The 22,916-nt window shown below is 36.2% G+C and overlaps 2 protein-coding genes across 3 annotated transcripts in view; one reads left to right on the top strand and one right to left on the bottom strand.

Annotated features, from left to right (window-relative positions):
• Positions 1-1,377: 1,377 nt before the first annotated feature.
• Positions 1,378-22,916, bottom strand: part of LOC149791517 (perlucin-like) — a 22,773-nt gene continuing 1,234 nt past the window's right edge. The window contains exons 1-5 of one of the 2 annotated variants that reach the window (XM_089970042.1): positions 15,562-15,912; positions 7,936-8,040; positions 7,082-7,261; positions 6,512-6,694; positions 1,378-1,672 (exon numbers count right to left, since the gene is read on the bottom strand). In XM_089970042.1, the coding sequence (XP_089826168.1) occupies positions 1,443-1,672; positions 6,512-6,694; positions 7,082-7,261; positions 7,936-8,040; positions 15,562-15,631 (768 nt within the window). In that variant the 5' untranslated portion in view covers positions 15,632-15,912 and the 3' untranslated portion in view covers positions 1,378-1,442. Of the gene's footprint in view, positions 1,673-6,511; positions 6,695-7,081; positions 7,262-7,935; positions 8,041-15,561; positions 15,913-22,916 lie in introns of those variants that run through there. The other variant, XM_089970043.1, reaches the window with a different exon arrangement.
• Positions 20,749-22,916, top strand: part of LOC149791516 (perlucin-like) — a 17,737-nt gene continuing 15,569 nt past the window's right edge. The window contains exon 1 of the mRNA XM_089970044.1: positions 20,749-20,838. Within this exon, the coding sequence (XP_089826170.1) occupies positions 20,764-20,838 (75 nt within the window). The 5' untranslated portion in view covers positions 20,749-20,763. The remainder of the gene's footprint in view (positions 20,839-22,916) is intronic.

The raw sequence follows: 22,916 nt of genomic DNA, 5'->3' as shown, positions 1-22,916 counted from the left end.
TATTCTACCGTATCGGTACTATTCTTCCAGATTGGAATTTATCCGCTATCTTTATAATTACCTGGTAGTGAGGTACTTTAACTTTTCGAATCTCCATATGTTATTGGTACTTAGGTAGATAAAAGCCTTCCCAATGATTTATCCTTATTAAAGATTTTCAACACACTTGTACAAGAATGCCTCAGGTGTGATGTCATGATAAAGTCATTGTTGGGACCCAAACAAACCGCTATTAGCGTACTATAGTATAGATGATGAAGCTATACCAGTGATGAGACCACTCCAGTGGCTTAGTGGTTAGAACCTCCGCCTCGGATGCGGAAAGTTGTGGGTTCTAACCCCGGCCGAGTCGTATCAAATACTCATAAAAAGGGTACTAACGCAGGCTCGCTAGGAGCTCAGCATTAAAAGGTTAGTGTTAGGACTGGTCCGCCTGGTGTCAGGATAATGTGACTGGGTGGAACATTATGCTGCATGTCTGCGGCATGATGCCCCGGTGCCAGACATCACTATAAACCGCTACGCTGCAAACATCGTAGCGATATGACTGAAAATTGTTAAGGCTACGATAAAAGTCAAACACAAACACACGCGAGTGATGAGTATGGTTCCAAAACCTGAAACCATACGAGTGTAGCCCCAAAATATATCTTCGAGTTTTCAAAGTAAATACGATTGGTATAATTTTAATAAATTAGATCTTCATATCATGATTATCTTGCCATTGTCACCATCATGAAGTCACCTGCAAGATGGAAAATCATGCATGGCTAACCAGATAACAGCATGGCTTTATAAACATCACGCGAGTCTGTGCATAAGTACGCATGTAAATAGTATGCTGATTATGTTGATGTACAACTAGAGAGTCAAATATTCACGGGGGGGGGGATATATCTAACTGATTATCTTTATAACAAATACAATTCTATCAAGATGTTTGTTAATAATTTACTAAATAATTGTTGTATCATGCTCGATATAATGTTGCAATTCTACAATCTTGCATCATCAGTTTGTAATTTTACAGAATCCTTCTCCTGCATCTATCAATTATTATATGCAGTTGAACTTAACTGTCAATGTTTCTTGCAGGTTGACCCATTTAGCACGCCCTTGCCTGTGTGTTTATGTAAGTGACTGGTAGTAGATTCATACGGCTGACTGACATTCAAAAAAGAAAATAATAACGTTTAAGAATATTTAACAGCGACTAAATTTTCTGAAAGTGGGCGGATATTTTATACTGAATCACAACACATTGACAATTCCAAACAAACGATTTCCATACTGCATTGATCTAGAATTTTCAGTTCGGAGGCAATAAGAGTTAAGTTTGGTGCGAATGGGAAAAAAAACAAAACTATTTATCAGAAATAAAGCTTAGAACTTTCTCTTTATTGGACTACATTCTTATGCAATTAAAAACTTGTCAAAGTTGCTTATGGAAATATCTGACAAATAAAACCCTGTGCTACATTGCAGTGGTAGTCATTCATCAGGAAATTACTAAAGTAACTTCTCATCTCGAGACAGCTCTCTCCTCCTAGACCGTCAGGCTGGCCAATCGACCAGAAGGGAAAAGTGATGGGAATGGAAACACCATTCACTGTAACGTAATTAGATCCAGGAGTGCTGGTATAACCTCCAATCCAGAAATGTTTGCACTTTCCTAAAAAGACGAGGAAACTAAGATAATATGTTATTAACTCTTTCGCAAGTACTCCAATTACACGTCAATGTTTACGTTATTATTGCTTTGGTATTATTTCTAACTCTTTAGTTGTGGTATTTCGAGCAGTAGTCGTTGGTTTAGTAAGTGTTTGTGTGGTTGTAATAGTAGTAGTTTTAGGGTTAACGCCAGTTTTCAGCGCTAGAGAGGCTAACGTGGAGGAAGAACCTTGGAAAACCACGGTAAGAACCACCGTCCCATACACACATTGGCCTAGCCCGAGACTCAGACCCACGCAGACAGTGTGTATGTATGTGTGTGTGTGTGAGAGAGAGAGAGAGAGAGAGAGAGAGAGAGAGAGAGAGAGAGATTTGGATTTTTAGCGTAGCTTTAACAATTTTTCAGTCATATCGCTACGATGTCTGCTGTGTGACAGTTAAAAGTTATGTCTAACACTGAGGTATATCGTGCCGCAGACATGTAGCATGATGTCCCACCCAGTCACATTATCCTGACACCATGCCGACCAGTCCTAACACTAACCTCCTAATGCTGAGCGCCAAGCGAGGCAGCTGTTAGTACCATGTGTGTATGTCTTTAGTATGACTCGACAGGGGATCGAACCCGCGACCTCTCGCATCTGAGGCGGACGCTCTAACCACTAGGCCACCGGAGCGGTAATGCCACTCAGAAAACACTGAGATAATAGTCGGTAAAAGCGTGCACTTAGGCCAATCGGCCATGCGGGTCCCCAACAGTAGTGTTAGAATAACATTAGTTAGTAATGGTTTTTAAGGTACAAGTGACAACAGTAGTTGCAATAATAATAATCATCATAATCATAATAATAATGTTCCAGGGTTCTTTCTCCACCAGTTATACTGGCCGCCATGTCTAGCCTATATTGTGCTGAAAAATGGTGCTAAACCCAACAACAACGACTATCGTGCCTTCAAACATAGCATTTAATTTGCACAATATAGTCAGTATAATCATATCATGTCTTTAAACGTACCATCTCATTTGAACCCTATAATAAGTATTCGACTATCGTGGCTTTAAACGTACCATCTCATTTGAACCCTATAGTAAGTATTAGACTATGGTGGCTTTAAACATACCATCTCATTTGAACCCTATAGTAAGTACTAGACTATGGTGGCTTTAAACGTACCACCTCATTTGAACCCTATAGTAAGTATTAGACTACTGTGGCTTTAAACATACCATCTCATTTGAACCCTATAGTAAGTATTAGACTATGGTGGCTTTAAACGTACCATCTCATTTGAACCCTATAGTAACTATTAGACTATCGTGGCTTTAAACGTACCATCTCATTTGAACCCTATAATAAGTATTAGACTATGGTGGCTTTAAACGTACCATCTCATTTGAACCCTATAATAAGTATTAGACTATCGTAGCTTTAAACGTACCATCTCATTTGAACCCTATAGTAAGTATTAGACTATGGTGGCTTTAAACATACCATCTCATTTGAACCCTATAGTAAGTATTAGACTATCGTGCCTTTAAACATACCATCTCATTTGAACCCTATAGTAAGTATTAGACTATCGTGCCTTTAAACGTACCATCTCATTTGAACCCTATAGTAAGTATTAGACTATGGTGGCTCTAAACATACCATCTCATTTGAACCCTATAGTAAGTATTAGACTATCGTGGTTTTAAACGTACCATCTCATTTGAACCCTATAGTATTAGACTATCGTGTCTTTAAACGTACCACCTCATTTGAACCCTATAGTAAGTATTAGACTATGGTGGCTTTAAACGTACCATCTCATTTGAACCCTATAGTAAGTATTAGACTATCGTGTCTTTAAACGTACCATCTCATTTGAACCCTATAATAAGTATTAGACTATCGTGGCTTTAAACGTACCATCTCATTTGAACCCTATAGTAAGTATTAGACTATGGTGGCTTTAAACATACCATCTCATTTGAACCCTATAGTAAGTATTAGACTATGGTGGCTTTAAACATACCATCTCATTTGAACCCTATAGTAAGTATTAGACTATCGTGGCTTTAAACATACCATCTCATTTGAACCCTATAGTAAGTATTCGACTATGGTGGCTTTAAACGTACGATCTCATTTGAACCCTATAATAAGTATTAGACTATCGTGTCTTTAAACGTACCATCTCATTTGAACCCTATAGTAAGTATTAGACTATCGTGTCTTTAAACGTATCATCTCATTTGAACCCTATAGTAAGTATTAGACTATGGTGGCTTTAAACGTACCATCTCATTTGAACCCTATAATAAGTATTAGACTATGGTGGCTTTAAACGTACCATCTCATTTGAACCCTATAGTAAGTATTAGACTATGGTGGCTCTAAACATACCATCTCATTTGAACCCTATAGTAAGTATTAGACTATGGTGGCTTTAAGCGTACCATCTCATTTGAACCCTATAGTATTAGACTATCGTGTCTTTAAACGTACCATCTCATTTGAACCCTATAGTATTAGACTATCGTGTCTTTAAACGTACCATCTCATTTGAACCCTATAATAAGTATTAGACTATGGTGGCTTTAAACATACCATCTCATTTGAACCCTATAGTAAGTATTAGACTACTGTGGCTTTAAACATACCATCTCATTTGAACCCTATAGTAAGTATTAGACTATCGTGGATTTAAATATACCATCTCATTTGAACCCTATAGTAAGTGTTAGACTATCGTGCCTTTAAACGTACCATCTCATTTGAACCCTACAGTAAGTATTAGACTATGGTGGCTTTAAACATACCATCTCATTTGAACCCTATAGTAAGTATTAGACTATGGTGGCTTTAAACATACCATCTCATTTGAACCCTATAGTAAGTATTAGACTACTGTGGCTTTAAACATACCATCTCATTTGAACCCTATAGTAAGTATTAGACTATCGTGGATTTAAACATACCATCTCATTTGAACCCTATAGTAAGTATTAGACTATCGTGCCTTTAAACGTACCATCTCATTTGAACCCTACAGTAAGTATTAGACTATCGTGGCTTTAAACATACCATCTCATTTGAACCCTATAGTAAGTATTAGACTATCGTGGATTTAAACATACCATCTCATTTGAACCCTATAGTAAGTATTAGACTATCGTGCCTTTAAACGTACCATCTCATTTGAACCCTATAGTAAGTATTAGACTATCGTGTCTTTAAACGTACCACCTCATTTGAACCCTATAGGAATTATTAGACTATCATGCCTTTAAACGTACCATCTCATTTGAACCCTATAGTATTAGACGTATGATTTCATTTGCACAATATAGCCATTATTATCTTATCGAGCCTTTACACCTACCATTTCGTTTACACTATATACTATTATACTATCCAGCCTTTACACTTACTATTTCATTTACACCACATACCATCAAACTATGGTGCCTTTAAATGCAAAATTTTATTTGCATCTTTTAGTCATTATTATGCAGTCGTGTCTATACATATGAATACTAACTAACCTAAAATGATTGACCACCACCATGAAATTATTCAATTCAAGAAACCTTCATCAAAAATCGGCACAAGGCTAAGGCAAAAATTATAAAGCCAATTTGCCCGGAAAACAGCAATACGTTTTAGACACATAATAACCTGTATTAAAGATATGGTATATGAGTAATTTTAAATAATATATATATATATATATACTCACTTTGTCCTTTAAGTCTTTTGTGAATTATATACTCAATCGAATTTCTGCATATCTGCCCACCCTGTCTTTTAGAGTTTACACTAATCTTATAAATACGAGTATTTTGACGGATCTAACCACCTGTCATTTGCAGCTTATATTCCGTATATAAGCATACGTATTTCGACATTTGCTCAGGTTGTCATTCAGAGAAAGTTTCATTTAATATTTTAATAATATTCAGTTCAACGTCTACATATAGCTGTTTACATGTAAGATGATATCTCTTCTGTCAGCGTCCGTACATAGATGTTTATATGTAAGATATCACTTCTGTCAGCGTCTGTATATATATATATATATATATATATATATATATATATATATATATATATATATATATATATATATATATACATACATATATATATATGTAAGATATCACTTGTGTCAGCTTTTTTATTTTTTTGGAAGAAATCACTTCTGTCAGCGTCTGTATATGAATGATTTTATGTAAGATATCACTTCTGTCAGCTTTTATTTTTGTTTTAATGGAAGAAATCACCTTTGCCAGCGTCTGTAAATATATAACTGTATGCAAGATATCACTTCTGTCAGCCTTTTTAAGAGAAGATATCACTTCTGTCAGCGTCTGCCTATAGATGATTTTTTGTAAGATATCGCTTATGCTAGTCTCTGAATGTAGAGTTCTTATATAAGATATCACTTGTGTCACTGTCTGTATGTAGAGTTCTTATATAAGATATCACTTGTGTCACTGTCTGTATATAGAGATGTTTATATGCAAGATATCACTTCTGTCAGCGTCTGTATATAGATGTTTATGTAATATATCACATTACGCGAAACACATTTAATTCAAATACACAATGTAAATCTTGTATTCACTGCATATATTTATTTTATTGTTAGCTAGGTTGGTTGATCTGAAATAGGATGCATATAATTTATGCAGATAAGTTTCTTCCTTCACAATATTTGAGGCAAATGCAATACAAAACATTACACAAATGATTGCGGACAACTTATGAGGAAATAAATATTATCAGTAAAAAATATTCATACTAAGTTACGTACCGATGTTTGGTTTAGCTATTCATACTAAGTTACGTACCCATGTTTGGTTGAGCGAGATTTCGGAAGAACTGATATGTATTCACATTAGGGATCATGAGGTCTCCTCCTTCATTTTGACAGATTGACCTCGCACTTGACCAGGATTTGCATCGTTTTGATTCAAATCTATAGCAAAATGGTCCAAACGTCGTTTCGTGTAGATAACCGTCGGGACATTTCACTTAAATACATGAATCAACACTTACATAAATGCACGAATCAATAAATACATAAATATATAAATAAATACATAAATGCTTAAATATATAAATGCATAAATAAATATATGCACATTGTTTTGATTCAAATCTATAGCAAAATGGTCCAAACGTCGTTTCGTGTAGATAACCGTCGGGACATTTCACTTAAATACATGAATCAACACTTACATAAATGCACGAATCAATAAATACATAAATATATCAATAAATACATAAATGCTTAAATATATAAATGCATAAATAAATACATGCACAAATATACAAATACATTAAATATATAAATAAATAATTAAAAATGAATATATAATAAGTAGTTAAATACATAAATAAATGTTATGTTGACTTACATTGTGTGCAGTTAAGACATTTCTTGATTTCAGCCAAGGTGTTGTTCAGCATTTGGAAACCACTGGTTATTAGTGCTTGAAGTCCATTCTGTCCTGTCAGCAAAATCCCTAACCTGCCGTTCATGATTTCTAGCGCAGCCGCTATACTGGAAAGTCTGTCTTGAATTACCTTGGCTTCCTCTGAAACAGAAATGGAATCTGCCCTTTTTGTCTTACTTTTGATTCCCTCCCACTCTCAGATCAAGTCACCATGCTGAGAGTTCATATAACATCTGAAACATTCGGTGTAATCTACTTTTCCTCATGAAAAAAATGAGTTTAATACGATCACCTTCCGTCAACCGTACGTATAGTTTCATATATGGGAACTACCTGATTTCGTGTTAACACATAAATTAGATAGTTTGAAAGCTCCGCCCAAGTTTCAAAATAAGTTTCATTTACAGCAAGAACTATTGGATTCCAGTTGAAATTAAGATATGAACAACTTAAATATTCCACATTAAGCAATATCTTCATATTTGTTATGTACATTTATATTGTGTGTCAAATGTCTGTCCATAATTATAAATTGTAACGATACATTTTAAACAAAAATATTTTCCCTGTACCCTCATTTGCGCTTTAGAGACCCCAACATTTTTAATTTGACCCTCAGTTTTGATACCAAAGTTTTTTTTTCCTCAATCTGACTCCTAGTTTTGAGACCAAGGGAACTTTTGACTCTCCGTCTTTCACCCCTAGGGGATGCACTGTAATACATATGTAATTTTTGTCCGTGAATGTAGATATGATTTTAAGACAATGAGCTACAAATAAGTTGTTTATTTGGGTTTGCATGCTATATAACAAACCTGTTTGGAGTAATATTCCATTTGATATCAAGTCAGGATGGATGAGTAGCGACATAAGTGACTGGTTCGTGGCATCGTTTGTTAGAATATTGCCAGGTCCGTCAACTGCAATAAACATTTTGCTGCAGTGGATTAGATATTCAACTGAAAGTCAAACAATTAATTTCACGAAGAGCCCAAGGGAAACTTTTCATTGTAATGACAACTTGGGTTTCTTCGAAATAAAAATGTAACAAAGAATTACATCGAAAAACCTTTCACACGGGTTGACTTCATATCAGTTGAACTATACAATTTACTGTGTCCATTGACGCAAGGAAAAAAAAGTGTTTTGTTTATTTCTAGAAATTAAAGCATTTAATAATAGAGCACCGTACAAAAAAGCAGTTCGAATTGCTCATTATTTGATACCATAAACATACAATGATGCAAGATTGTAATAGATCAAATAACGGTATATGTAAGGTAGTAATGAATAACGTGTCACGTACTATAAGTGATATCTGTCTAAGACAGACTCCCCCGCCATTAAGGCAATTCGTATCCCAATTCAACACCACTCCGGTGGCCTAGTGGTTAGAGCGTACGCCTCGGATGCGGAAGGTCCTTGGTTCGATCCTCGGCCGAGGCATACCAAAGACTTAAAAAAATGGTACTGACAACTGCCTCGCTTGGTGCTCAGCATTAAGAGGTTAGTGTTAGGACTGGTTGGCCTGGTGTCAGGATAATGTGACTGGGCGGGATATCATGCTACATGTCTGCGGCATGATGCCCCAGTGACATCACTATAAACTGTCACAATGCAGGCATCGTAGCATTATGACTGAAAAATTGTTAAAACTACGTTAAAAATCCAAAACACACACACATACACACACATAGCTCAATTCGTATTTTCAACAGCCCTATTGCCAATGCACAGTTCAGTACAGGTGGGTGGGGATGGTGCCCTGAAGAAATGTCTAACAAGTGTGTGTGTGTGTGTGTCTGTGTGTGATTTAGATTTTAATGTAGCTTTAACAATTGTCCAGTCATATCGCTACGATGTCTGTTGTGTGGCAGTTTATAGTGATGTCTAGCACTGGGGCATCATGTGTCAGACATGTAGCATGATGTCCCACCCAGTCACATGACATCAGCCCGACCAGTCCTAACATTAACCTCTTAATGCTGAGCATCTAGTGAGGCAACTGTTAGTACCATTTTTAGAAGTCTTTGGTACGACTCAGCCGGTGTTCAAACACACGACCTCCTGCATCCGAGGCGGACGCTCTAACCACTAGGCCACCGGAGCGGTCTTTGGTATTTGTGATGTCCTGTTGCTTTCAATTAAGTATGGTGCACCATTTAGCAACGAGTTTGTGAAACAATTACTCTGCGTGCTATTATTACAAGTTATCAAGTGCTTACTTCCACTTCACTCTACCAGTTATCAAGTTGATCACAGATCACTTGGGTCCGTGCCCTTGAGTCAACCACATCGACTATGTATGCTAAGAGGGTCCTTATTCTTGACGCTGCTACTTATCAAGTCATTCCTGACCAATTCACTCTTTCCATCTGCATCGTATCGTTAATATTCTTCTCTTTCCACTTGCATATACTGGGCGAGTCAGTTGGAGGTCCGATACCTTTGAGAAATATATACGTCTGAGAGACAGAATTTCCAGTTTGTAATTTAGCGCTGACTTCCGTTGGTGTACACGTCGTCATATTACTTCCTACTGCCTTGTTCTGCTTTCCAATTTTGCTTCTTCCAGGTGTCGTGGGTGCACAGACCGATACATACATCCACATCCGACGGGCACTGCACTTCATATGCAGGGCCGGTGCAGATAGTCATATGCAGACTATCTGGCGCCCTAGGCAAGGTTAGTTTTTGGCGCCACCCCCCCCCCCCCGGAAAATATCAATTTCAAAATTTATAAACAATAAAAAAAATTAAAATGCGCCCCCTGAAATCAGCGCCCTAGGCGACTGCCTAGTTTGCCTATATGGTAGCGCCGGCCCTGTTCATATGGGTTCATCGAAGAGAGCACTTCACTTCACATGGGTTCAATGAAGGTGTGACCATCTTGCAACACATTCTTCCAGTGGCGTTCTGGGACATGTAATAACCATTTCGCGATATAGTGTGCACAAGTATGCAGTATCTAACTTTTGTGTCGTTCCATGGCTTTGTTTTGCCTTGCTTGATTGTTGCAGGTCTTCCCCCTTTTTTCCTTTTTGGGCTACACAGGGAGTGCTGGATATGTCATTAAACATGTTGCGCTATACTTCGTTTAATCTTCACGATTTTGTGCAATCGTGACAGCCACCAGAACTGAACGAACTACCATCTTGTTAATCATGCAACTACTGTCATATCTTACTTTATCAGTTTGTAACTTTTAAGATAATTTGACTACACCCTGGTTTTGCATAAAGTGCCTTCTCACACAGAGGCGGTAATGCATCTAAGAACTAAAATAGTTTTCATGCTTGCAGTCAAATTCAATATACATTCCCTTAATGCATACAAATAAAGTTTGTTTAAGATATGTATTTCATGGCAAGTATTTTTCATTATCTTCTGGTGGGTATTAAGAACGAAAGACTAACGATATCCAAAATAACAAACTTTGGCGGATTAATTCTTGCAGAAGTGCATGCCGTGAAAGTTTTTATGAACAGAAGTAAAATGTAAAGCAAACACGTCATATTATAGTATGCATTACAGGAATGTTTCGCAGTTCTTTTTACTATTATCAGTACCGACTACAATTGCGCTTTCAAAATGTAAAGTTTAATAGCCATCGAATTACAGGTATGCGTGTAATATGACCGCCAGTCAAGGGACTGGGTTGGCTGGTCAAAGACCAATATGGCAGCCCTCATTGCTTGGCATCGTGATATTCGCTACGTGCATTGTACGCAAGGCCCAATGTATATGACAAAAGTAACGATCGTTGCATCTGATTAGTAATCATTTAACAAGATAATAAAAATACGATACTCAATACCATCTCAATGCAGTGATCCATAGCGCGTAAAAGTACATTATCACATTGCCTATTTTAGCTCATAGAAATACATTTTCCACAGAACGGATTGTACCTAAACATTAAATGACATTTTGACGTTACCATGATTTAAACTTACTAAGTACTATTGTGATATTTTACTTCATCACATAGTCTGTAAACCTTGCCTATAAGTGTGTGCAGTTTAATATTTTTGATATTATAACTTGTGAATATATCACTTTGTTATTCTGATTGGTCCAAATTAGCCCATGCAATTATTGTGCAGTATTTCCTTTATTGATTGGCTGCGATCGTAAGAACACATTTTTAACCCCGCCTTCTGGAATGTTTTGTTTTGAAGGAACATTTTGGCGTTCAATTTTCAACTTAGCTCACGAAAGGAAATTTAGGAAAAATTATTTCGGCTGTCATGTATAATAACATCATCATTAGAAAAATGGCATAAAACTACAAGACAAGAACACCAATGAAAAGTAAGACTAAGGGTTGTGCTCATTTGATAACGAATGGGGTGAGAGGGCGGTATATATATGTATCATAGATATAGAATCCACCCTACATACAAGCGTGGTTTAATAGTTTAAATGTTAACTTACAGAGTTTAATAAATTCACCTCTGTTCACAGAAGAATGTGGACATAAATGGATCTTCCAGCTGACAGAATTTCATCCAACCACGGCAAATTTACGCAGTATATATGGGAGGAGAATCAGACTCAAAGAGAAATTTGTTTACTGATTTAATATATATTTTTAAAAATTTAATTTGCTTGTCAGTTTTAAATTTCTTTTTTTATTTTTCTTACATGCTATTGTAAGGTAAATTTATTCACTGGAGATGATATTTTTCCAGAACATTGGTTGACCTGAATCATTCTTTTCATAAACACCATGTGTTGGCCTGGATGCTGACCTTGATTCAAAATTAGTAAACAAAGTTCATATCTTTGTTTTAAAATGATTGGTGGTTGTCAAGGTCATCATGGGGCCTTGGGTTTAAGATGTAAACACCATTTTATTATTTATTAGAGAAAATGATTGGTTTTCTTCAGGGTCATTTTTGGTGTACGTGACATAAACACGATCACGTGGCCCCCCACCCTTCGATTTCGCAATTCTGTTTTTTTTTTTGTTTTTTTTTTCATTACTACGCATTTGTTAGTTTTAATAGAGATGTATATAGAGAGATTTCTCGGTTTTGGGCTTTTGCACTTGGTATCAGGTCGTTTTCTTTGTTGTTGCCAGATTTTCAGATAATTATCTTCAGATCATTTGGATTTCAAAGGAATTTTAAAAAAATTCTCTGGAAATATTTTGAGAAGTATTCACACAGAAATTTTGGAAAAACATTGCTTACAAGTTTAATTTGGATTTCCAACACCGGAGTGCCATTTTTTGTAATTCTACAAGGAACTGTAGATGAGCACAGTAATGACTGCAGCATACGTCATGATAGTCCATCTTAGATCTTCCATCAGGATTCTAACTTGAAATTATTAGAACATTTGTTACTAGGACTTTTGCAAAATAATTCGAGGATTATTTTTGGATTGAATTCTTGAAACCGTAAGTTCTCCTATTTTCATTTTTACAGATTTTTTCCAGGAAAAGAATTATTTGTTACATCTTAAAAAGCTTATTGTTTTCACTTTTTATGTGCTACTGTTTATTCGAGCCTGAACACGCAGAACAGTAAACATGGGAATTTCTGCATCCAGTAATACTATTTCACATGAAAATCGCAACAATGTAATGTTTAGTTCGGAAAGTGACATTTTAGGGAAAACATGTACTCTAGGCATTCTGTTGTTGTTTTGGTGGTGGTGTTGTTTAACGCCATTTTTCAGCACACGATAGGCTATACATGGCGGCCAGTATTAATGGTGGAGGAAGAACCCGGGAAAACTCCGGAAAGAACCACCGACCCACGAGAAGCTACTGGCAAGCTTTCTCACATACCCACATTGGCTGAATCTCAGACTCGAACCGCCGCAGACAGAGGTGAGATGGCAGTGATCCGTAACGAAGAGCGCTTTAGACCACTCGGCCACTCGCCCCCCCCCCCCGGCATTCTGTGTGGCATCACATCGCATTGATCATTCTGTTTTGAAAAATGTTTTTGTCGTAATAAAATGTTCTGTTTATTCGGATGGAAGCGTTTTCTTTGAATTATAGTTTGTAAAAAAGTACAATCTACTTTTACTAGTTAAACTCTGTTTGGGACTATATTTTATGCACAACAAATTAAAGATGCATCGTCGGTCAGAATGAACGAAATTATTCATTTTTTCGTCTCGAGCTCGGCCAATGTGGGTATGTGAGAAAGCTTGCCAGTAGCTTCTCGTGGGTAGGTGGTTCTTTACAGGGTTCTCCCGGGTTCCTCCTCTAACATTTATACTGGCCGCCATGCATAGCCTATATTGTTCTGCCAAAAATGGCGTTAAACACTACAACAACAACCAATAACCCTTAGTCACTGGCACAGGATGGAGAAAAAAAATCATGCAAATCAACGGTTTGTGTTTTATAATGTATGAAAAAAATATACGTTTTCTTAGGAAATATTTCGCTTGAGAAGTTTAAACATTTTACAGTTGCACTGGAGGCTTCGTCAATAGTGACAATACATTGTTTCCACTTCCATCGTCAAATATTTTCTTACATGTACTCAGAACCATAGAAATCCTGAATTACGACTCAGTGGTCTTAAACTAAGTAATAGAAAATACCGAAAACCAACAAGAATTTTAAAATTCAACAAATAATTTATTTCCCTAGAATACACTGCAAATTTTAATAAAATATTACAGTTATCAGAACTAAATCCCAAGATAACCCAAAAGTTCTATTACCAGTTTTAATGACTAAAAGTTCTAATTAAATCCCAATGGTATTCCAAATAAGATCCAACACTAAAGTACCAATGTCTTGAAGTGTGATGATGTGCCATCATTGTTTTGATAAATCACAATATAATTGAATAAATTTTTGCTTGCTTTCACTATGATTCCAAATTAACGTTTGTCTAAGGATATTATTGAGCACTTTGTAATTGCGGAGGATGATAATTTTAATAAATAATTCTAGTCAATCTGATTGAAATCAGATTTCCGCTGTCCTGCATGAAGATCTGATGACGACCGCTTTATGTGGCGCACTACATTTTCATATTTTAAATGGGTTAGAATTTTAAAGAGAAAGAATTTCCCCGGGTTTCCTCACTGGTGATACTGGCTATTTAACAAATGCCTTGTATAGCTTAAGTATTATTCAAAGAACCTTTAATTTCCTTTAGTTTGGTGTATGATTGATGGTTGTAATGTGAGTTATAGAGTATACAGCTTGGCTTTACTCCAGATATGCATCTTTCAAAAACTGCTAGCTCCGCTTGGCCATTTTTAACTTCCTGGACTTCAGAGGTAAATCGTAAAAAAATGAGCCAATAACTTTTTTTATTACATTTTATATATGTAGTAATTCATCCATTGCACTTTCAGAAGCTGATATTATCTAGCTTGGCAAAATTCATTTTCCCTATTTTAATATGTGCCAAAGATAGTGTACTTTAGACTAATTCAGGCTGGGTTTTTGTTTTTTTTAGCTAAGAAGGTAGTCATTTTAGTTACCAGTGTGCTTAGATTTTGTACAAGTGTCATACGTGAGCCATATTACATCAAAGTGGCATAGAGGTATGCCAAAATTCTCTCCACTGTGCTTGTTTCAAATGCAAAAAATCTTCACCTCACATACGTCACTCTCTCAGAAGTACATAACTGGTGACCTTAGGGGTAATGCTCTGGTGACCTTTGAAATGTCGCTTTCAAAAATCTGAAAGTGAATCAAATCGTTCGGTATAAATTTGATGCTCTTCATCCAGTACTCTTTCTTTCCCAAAACACTAGAATTGCACTTCATCTGATTGGTTGATAGAATTTGCGATTATGGTAATAAAATAGATCAACATACAATGACCTCCGAGCGGTCGCTGTAGGATCTTCACGTATAACAGCGGATATCTGATTTTACACAGATTGTAATTCTAGTCTAATCAAATACTGAACACAACAATAAGACTGATTCTGCTTCAAGATCTTACAGACGAATGAATAAAATATACACAAGATTATAAAGTCATCTACTTGACCTATTTCAAATTTAATATTTTTATTTGCAGGAAATACTATGACTTATGGACACTTCCGTTCAAGACCAATCTGTTTCTAAAATTATAATATATAATTTAGTAAATATCAGTAAGGCAAGGTAATTCGGTGGTGTATTCCAGCAACCATGACCCATACCCTAATAAACATGTTTACTTCTATCGATAATGATCCTAATATTTAACACGCTAATATGGAAATATTAGCTATATATTATTTGTTTACATAAATAAAAACATCAGTATCTTTCGACATGAAAAGAGTGAAGATGGTTTTGGACAAGGTCGAGTACAAAATAAACTTATCCATGCATATAATGAATTTTAAATAAGAACTAACAAAAAGGAAATTAAATATGCAAAACACATTTATATATTCACATTAATGAAAGGTACTGTCCTCTAATATTTAACATTAGTTGACTGTATCCATGTTACCTTCAGGCACTGCAGCTACTGTCACAAAAATGGTAAAGAAAGCCATACTGAAGCCATAAGCAGGGATCATCTTGATGCTTGTTATTTGTTTTAAATCCCACTATATTCAGCGTTGCATACAATGTTTTCACCGATTGCTCAAGATGGCATATTTATAATGCCTTTTTATACTGATCCAGTCAAAAGGAAACACTACTAAAAAAACGGGATTTCAAAACCAGTCGGTGGACGCGTTCGTGCCATAGGTGGGTTGGTGGGTGGGCTTACATTATACTACTAGCTATGATATATATGAAAACTTCTCACCCTAATACAGTTAGCTCGTATCCATTTTTTTTGCAACAGGGTGAATACTCTTCACGCAAAATCAGCATAATAATGTGAGCAAACAAGAAGACTGTTTCGACTGACAGGTTTTGCTCGTGCTGATGTTTGTAGACTGCATTCATGCGGAGGAACCTGACAAACAAGTTCAAGGCAAGAGATATGACACGTTGCAAAATTTTAGGTAGCTATTTCACAGATCGACAACATATAAAAGGATTTATTTTTTAAAGGGATAGAACGTACTGGTTGTCTATTATGTATCACTGTCATGGGCCCCGGACTTGTAATCAGCGAATTATCAATGCATCAAACATGTTTGCATAATTGCTGAAAGCAAGCATATATATATAGTGCCAAACAATTTTTGGGAGTGTAGCTGCTCTGTAAGACTAGTGTTTTGCAAGATTTGTTTTAAAGCCCATGCTGTTGGGAAGTGAACCGTAGCAGTCACTTTTATCTAACGCAAACAACAGCATGTTATGGTCTTTGTTAAAGGTTTTCATTTGCATTTATTTCTTTAACTTCTCTGTGGATTCTCATCCAATTTACCAAGAACGATTGTGAATCTTTCCATTCATTGTACGATATACTCTCTCGTTCCTTTTACCTTGAAATCAATGGTCGAGTCATAACTTTTTATCATTTGCTTATATTTAATAACTTCCTGATAGATTCTCGTCATATCTGGCACGAATGATTACGAAGATAAGTGACCGCTCCTGCTGCCAAGTGGTTTGAGCGTCTGCCTCGGATGCGAGAGGACGCGGGTTCGAACCCCCGGCCTACTCGTACTAAAGACTGATAAAAATGATACTAGCAGCTTTCACGCTTGACGCTCAGCATTAAGAGGTTACTGCTAGGACTGGTCGGCCTGGTGTCAGGATAATGTGACAGAGTGGGACATGATACTGCGTGTCTGCGGCATGATGCCCCAGTGCATGACTTCACTATAAGCCGTCACACTGCAGACATTGTAGCGATATGACTGAAAAATTGCTAAAGATACGTTTAAAAATCCAAATCACACAAACATACACACAGACACAGACACACATGAATATACCTACGTTTATTCTACGACACGTTCACTCACCACTATGATCATGGAGTCAAGATCGGTCGTATAAAATTTGCGTTACCTGTTCGCTTATATTCTTTTCCGTTTGATAGATTTTCTTCGTAATTGTGATGGATTATTGTAAAGCAAAGACAGAGATTATATCATGCTTGAAACGATTGAATAACTTATATAATTTACTGAGTAGGAGAAAAACTCGGTAATTTCACCAGTGGCGATTTCACGAGTGAAAATACTTAAAATTTCCAAGTACGAGATGACATATATCTGTTATGCCCTCGAAGAAAGCAAATGTTCTTTTTATTTTATGCCCAAACCTATTGGATATCAATATGCATAACATACTGCTATCGGATTTCTTACTGTGCACTCGGAGATAAATGCCAGCGGTTTAACCTTTATATGCTAATGAGTTTTGCATATATTCACACATGACTGATCAGTAGTAACACAGTTATACTACCTGATTCAAGGCAAAACTGCACATACAAATCTGAGAAAAATGTATGCACATTAATGGATTATGTCGGCATGATATGGTGCCATATTTACTACTCCACAACTCAAGCAAATAAAATTATCTCAGTTTGTTTTGGTTATAATGTTTCCGGCGTGGCAGTGAAAATATTTATCGTTTTTCATTCCAGGGAATTATCAAAATTACTTCGTTTGGAAAATTCAGTAACTCACGGTCAGGCATAGACTAAAATTTAATATTATAGTCTCTCGTAATACTAAACTTGGGAATATGATGACACAATCATAGAAAATTTGTGGTCGTGATTTGGGAATATAAACTTTGTGGTCATGATTTGGGGATTTTTTGTTGTTCTGACTTTTTTCATTCGCTTATATTTCCTAAACCACTTGATGGATTTTTTAAAATACCTGTGATGAATTAGTACGCGTTTAAAACAGTTCAGTGTGTGACACGCTTACATATTCATTTGACCTAGTAGTCAAGGTCACGTTTTGGGTTATTTTGTGGAAACCGTTTTCTTTTTTGAAGTCCCTCTATCATTAACATTTGATCCTTGAACCCCCAATTCATTATTTATCATTCTTGTCTCAAATGCCCTCTATGCAAATTAGCGCTGTGAAGGTTTTATAACAATGTGAATGTCGACAAGTCATTTGAGAAACGAAACGAATCGGTGTTTAAAAACTTATCGTACATTTTCGTAGTAGAATATTTTTATTGCATATTTCTTTAACAAGAGCGTCAGAATGTTAAAGAGTCTCTGCAACGCTATCGTTGACTAATGCGGTACCATTCAGATCCATGTCAAAGACTTGTGCTTGAGCTGTTTTCAAGTTATACCAGTGTCAGTTACTTTGTTACTTTTTAGTTGATACCTATGTCAGGTACTGTGCTAGGTTTAAATTGACACTTACGTGATTTACTTTGCTGTTTTTCACTTTATCTCTTAATTACTTGATACCTATGCCATTTACTATGTTAGATTTCACTTGATACCTATGTCAGTTACAATGTTAGATTTCACTTGATACCTATGCCATTTACTATGTTAGATTTCACTTGATACCTATGTCAGTTACAGTGTTAGATTTCACTTGATACCTATGCCATTTACTATGTTAGATTTCACTTGATACCTATGCCAGTTACAATGTTAGATTTCACTTGATACCTATGCCAATTACAATGTTAGATTTCACTTGATACCTATGCCAGTTACAATGTTAGATTTCACTTGATACCTATGCCAGTTACAATGTTAGATTTCACTTGATACCTATGCTAGTTACAATGTTAGATTTCACTTGATACCTATGTCAGTTACAATGTTAGATTTCACTTGATACCTATGCCATTTGCTATGTTAGATTTCACTTGATACCTATGCCAGTTACAATGTTAGATTTCACTTGATACCTATGCCAATTACTATGCTTGATTTCACTTGATACTTATGCCAGTTACTATGCTTGATTTGTACTGGATACCTATGTAGCTGCAAATTTAGTTGCTTATAATTTTATTGAATTTGGAAATAAAGCTATATTTAGATTGATGCAACAAACATAGTAACTCTTAATTTAATATTTCCGAGCTTTTTTGGACAATAACTAGGTCAGATATTATCTGGTCAAATATAAATTGCATGTCATATTAAAGTACATGTAGATGGTTCTATATGACGGATGAAGTTAAATATTTGGGGACAGTCCGACATTGATATGGTTAGAGCTGTTTGCGTAATTGAGGAAGGCTGATTTGCTTGGTTGCTGGTTAAACCATTTAGAATCCGTTTGTAACAGGATGTGGTAAAGGGTCTAGCTTTAAAATTGTATGAGGCTAAATTTAGGTAAATTTATGTTTTTGTCTCTTACTGGTAGATGGGAACATATTGAAAACCTTGGAGAAGAAGATATGTGAAAAGGATATTATATTTTGCCTGTACAAACGTAGTTAATTTGAAGCCCCCCCTCCCCAATCTTCAGATAGGGTTCTTCCTCGTTATTTCACTGTATCCTGGTATGATTTCAATTCTAATTACAAAACAAAAACTTGTGATAGACTCCTGAAAATATAAGCAATTATGACCGATCATTTCTGTTTCTCGTGATGAAATAACTCTCTGCACTATGCAAGATTTTCAAATGTATGAACTGTGTTGAAAAACATTTAAGATTATTTCAGTTTCTTCTGAAAAGACGGCCTTTAATATCTCTGCATATTACCCCCTTGCCATCTAAAATAACCAGTCAGAACATATACCAGTGCATACCCGTCTTAATAGAAACGGTCCTCACGATAGATGGACGACGAGAAACTTGACATAAAAGAACAAAAACGATGCCCAAAGATGAAAATGACATCAAGGCTTTGTTAAGATATAAAATGTTACTGCAGTAAAATTCATTGAAGTATGTACATGTGTTGTGTGAGTGCAGTGACAGCAGTATAGACATTCATTAAAAACATCAACTCACCACCAGTCTATATGGTATTTTCTACCTGTAATTTGCATTATCAGCGTCATCTACCACACACACACACACACACACACACATACATACATACATACATACATACATATACACATCCATGCATGCGTACATACATACACACACACACACACACACACACATACATACATACATACATACCAGAGACAGGTCATATTTCCTTTTATCTTATACAACCGCTTCACTTAATTGCATTCTTACAGTGTACAAACCCATTAATCGCGTCTACATTTTACTGAAATCCAAGCCCTCTGACCATAGTTCAACAGAAGCACCAAACTCACAAACTGTTTTGCAGGAAAGACAACCCAAAAAAATCCAGTCTTTTTCTCCCTCCAGTTTGAATGGATTCAGGTCCAATAGTATACACTAGCTCTCATAGATATCAGGTCCAATAGTATACACTGGCTGTCATAGATATTATAAGCAAGAGTTATAAATTAATTGCTTCGGAATAACAGACGCTATTTTTATCAGGGATTTGTACCAAATCAGATAATACTTGCATGAATCAACACTGGAGCCTTAAACATTCACGGGAGCGTGCCACATTGCACGGGAAAGTAACAGATATGTCCCAGACTTCTTGTTTTTAAACGTTCAATGGTAAATACTAGGCTCGTAAATTTTGATAAACAGGATGTATGCGGGAAAAACTTTCTGACCTTCCTTAACTGTACGACGCATTTATTAATTCAGTTAGTTTAAACAGCCATATATAAATATTTCATCGTCAGTAATATTTCAGTAGCTTGCTTGAAACTTTGTTATCGAAGATAAGTTGGAGCAAACAGAGCATCACAATGATCCTTGCCTATGGACCCAGTTTAGCTGTCTTCTTCATATCCTTGGCCGCATCAGCAACAGCACAGAGCGCAGTAACAGGAGGACAGAGGCAAGGCAAACGAGATATGTAGATAGATAGATAGATAGACGGACGGACGGACAGACAGAAGGATGATGGATGGATGGATGAATATTGCATGATAACGTAACACGGATGGAGATAGAAGGCCTATTAACATTATATAAGATCTATAAGACCATACTGTACGCCAAAGAACTTAGATAAACATGTCATCTGACCATTCAGAGAGGGAACCGGTCGTTACCACCCACCCACTTTATTAAGGTCGACCAGGGTTGCATGTTAGAACTCGTGGTACTAGTTGAGTTCCATTAGGATACATATGCAAACACCATGATATCAAAAATTCAATAACTTTAAATCTCTGAATGCTCATGATTACACCAATTTTTTTCACTATACATACATACATACATACATACATACATACATACATACAATTTTTCATACAAATTTTGTATAGCTTGGAGATACGAAGGTGACTAGTGTTAATGATAATTACACATAAGTTAGCAAAAGAATGAAGTTTAGCCTGCCGTCAGTGCTAACCTATTGATTAAACAGATCAAGTTATCTTCCTATATCTCTAATCCCCAGGTTATGATTGGAAAACCAAGAAACTTTAAGTGGTTCAGCGAACCCGAAGTGTAGCATGGCTCACTTGGGTCAAACAATGTTCCACATTATAGTCGAAGGGTCATAATTCTTATCAGCAAAGATAAAATAAATAAACGGAAAATCCACCATATGTCTAAATTTAGTCCATATCATTGTATGTTATTTCACCTTATACACTCGCTTATAACACAAGCCCTGCTGAAAACTGCACAAACCCAAATGTGCCGTCGCATAAGTGCAAACAACATAGACCCTATTCTGTCTTCGCATAATGCGCCGGTCGATCTGGGTCTATGCATGTTGTTAGGAGTAAAGAGTAGAAAATACATAGACTCTGTCTATCGACACATTATGAGACGACATAACATGGTCTTTGTTGTTTGCATTTAGACTAGACTTTTAAGCGGTTATGTACGACTGTTGTTATGTTAGGTTTACTGAAGGTGTTGATATTGATAAGCTTTCTATCGTATGCAATATTTCCAATATTTTTAAAAAAAATAATTAATAAATTGTTCCCTTTAGTTACTAGTTTGTTATATAACTCATATCGTGCATTACCTTGAAGAAGATTACATTTGTTTGAATGAACCATATAGCTCTTAGAAAGCCATCTAATACTTAACTTAATATAGCTATAATAATTATATACATATACATGACAATTCAAGGACCGCTTTCAGGGTGTATTTGTAGATCTATGGGGGCGGGGGTGATCATACGTTCCCCTGGCCATCCAAAGCCTTAATCAGGCCCTGAATGATCTACCGCAGATTCTTTTGTTCACTATGAAATGATAATCCTCAAAATGAATCATTCTGCCATACCTGTTCCCATCCTTATCTGTCTCTACGTGATACTCGTCAGAAATTTTTTATTTTGGCCTATATTACATCTGTCTAAACCTAAATGATGTGGGGTTTTATTTGGGTCATCATTTCCTTGTTAGTTGTCGAGTGCAACAAACACCAAGTAAGATCAACCTTTCCTGTGATACGGATTGGCTAGCATCGTCATGTGCGCAATAATTTGAAACAAGTCAAATCATAGAAAATATTCTTCAAGAGACTGTTTAAATTTCCTGCGATTGTGCGATCTTGAGGCCTGGCATTTCGTATACATGAAACCATAAATAGTTTCTAAACAATCGTTCTCTTCTTCAACAAAAACCAAAAACAAACTGTTACCCGGACAAGTATTTCCTTGTTGAACAACTGTCGAGACCTTTCTCCTCTTGGTTGTGTCAGTGTTGGTGCAACATAATCAGTGGGGAATGTAACCAAGGTGGATCTGTCAGAGAGCTCCATCTTTTCGTTGTAGAAAAATTCCACGAGTGTTTTCATGTCTGGCTGTGCATTATGTGACCGAGTGTTTTCACGCGTTAATGCTTTAATACCCAGCTGGTGTCGAGTTGGTATTGGTACATACGAGTGATCCAAAATGTTGATTTCTATTTGACTATATTTCAGT

This window comes from Sinohyriopsis cumingii, chromosome 9 (assembly GCF_028554795.1).
Source record: "Sinohyriopsis cumingii isolate HCF-2022 chromosome 9, ASM2855479v2, whole genome shotgun sequence".
NCBI lineage: Eukaryota > Metazoa > Mollusca > Bivalvia > Unionida > Unionidae > Sinohyriopsis > Sinohyriopsis cumingii.
Note: the sequence above shows the minus strand (reverse complement) of the source record. Positions and strands in the feature narration are given on the sequence as shown.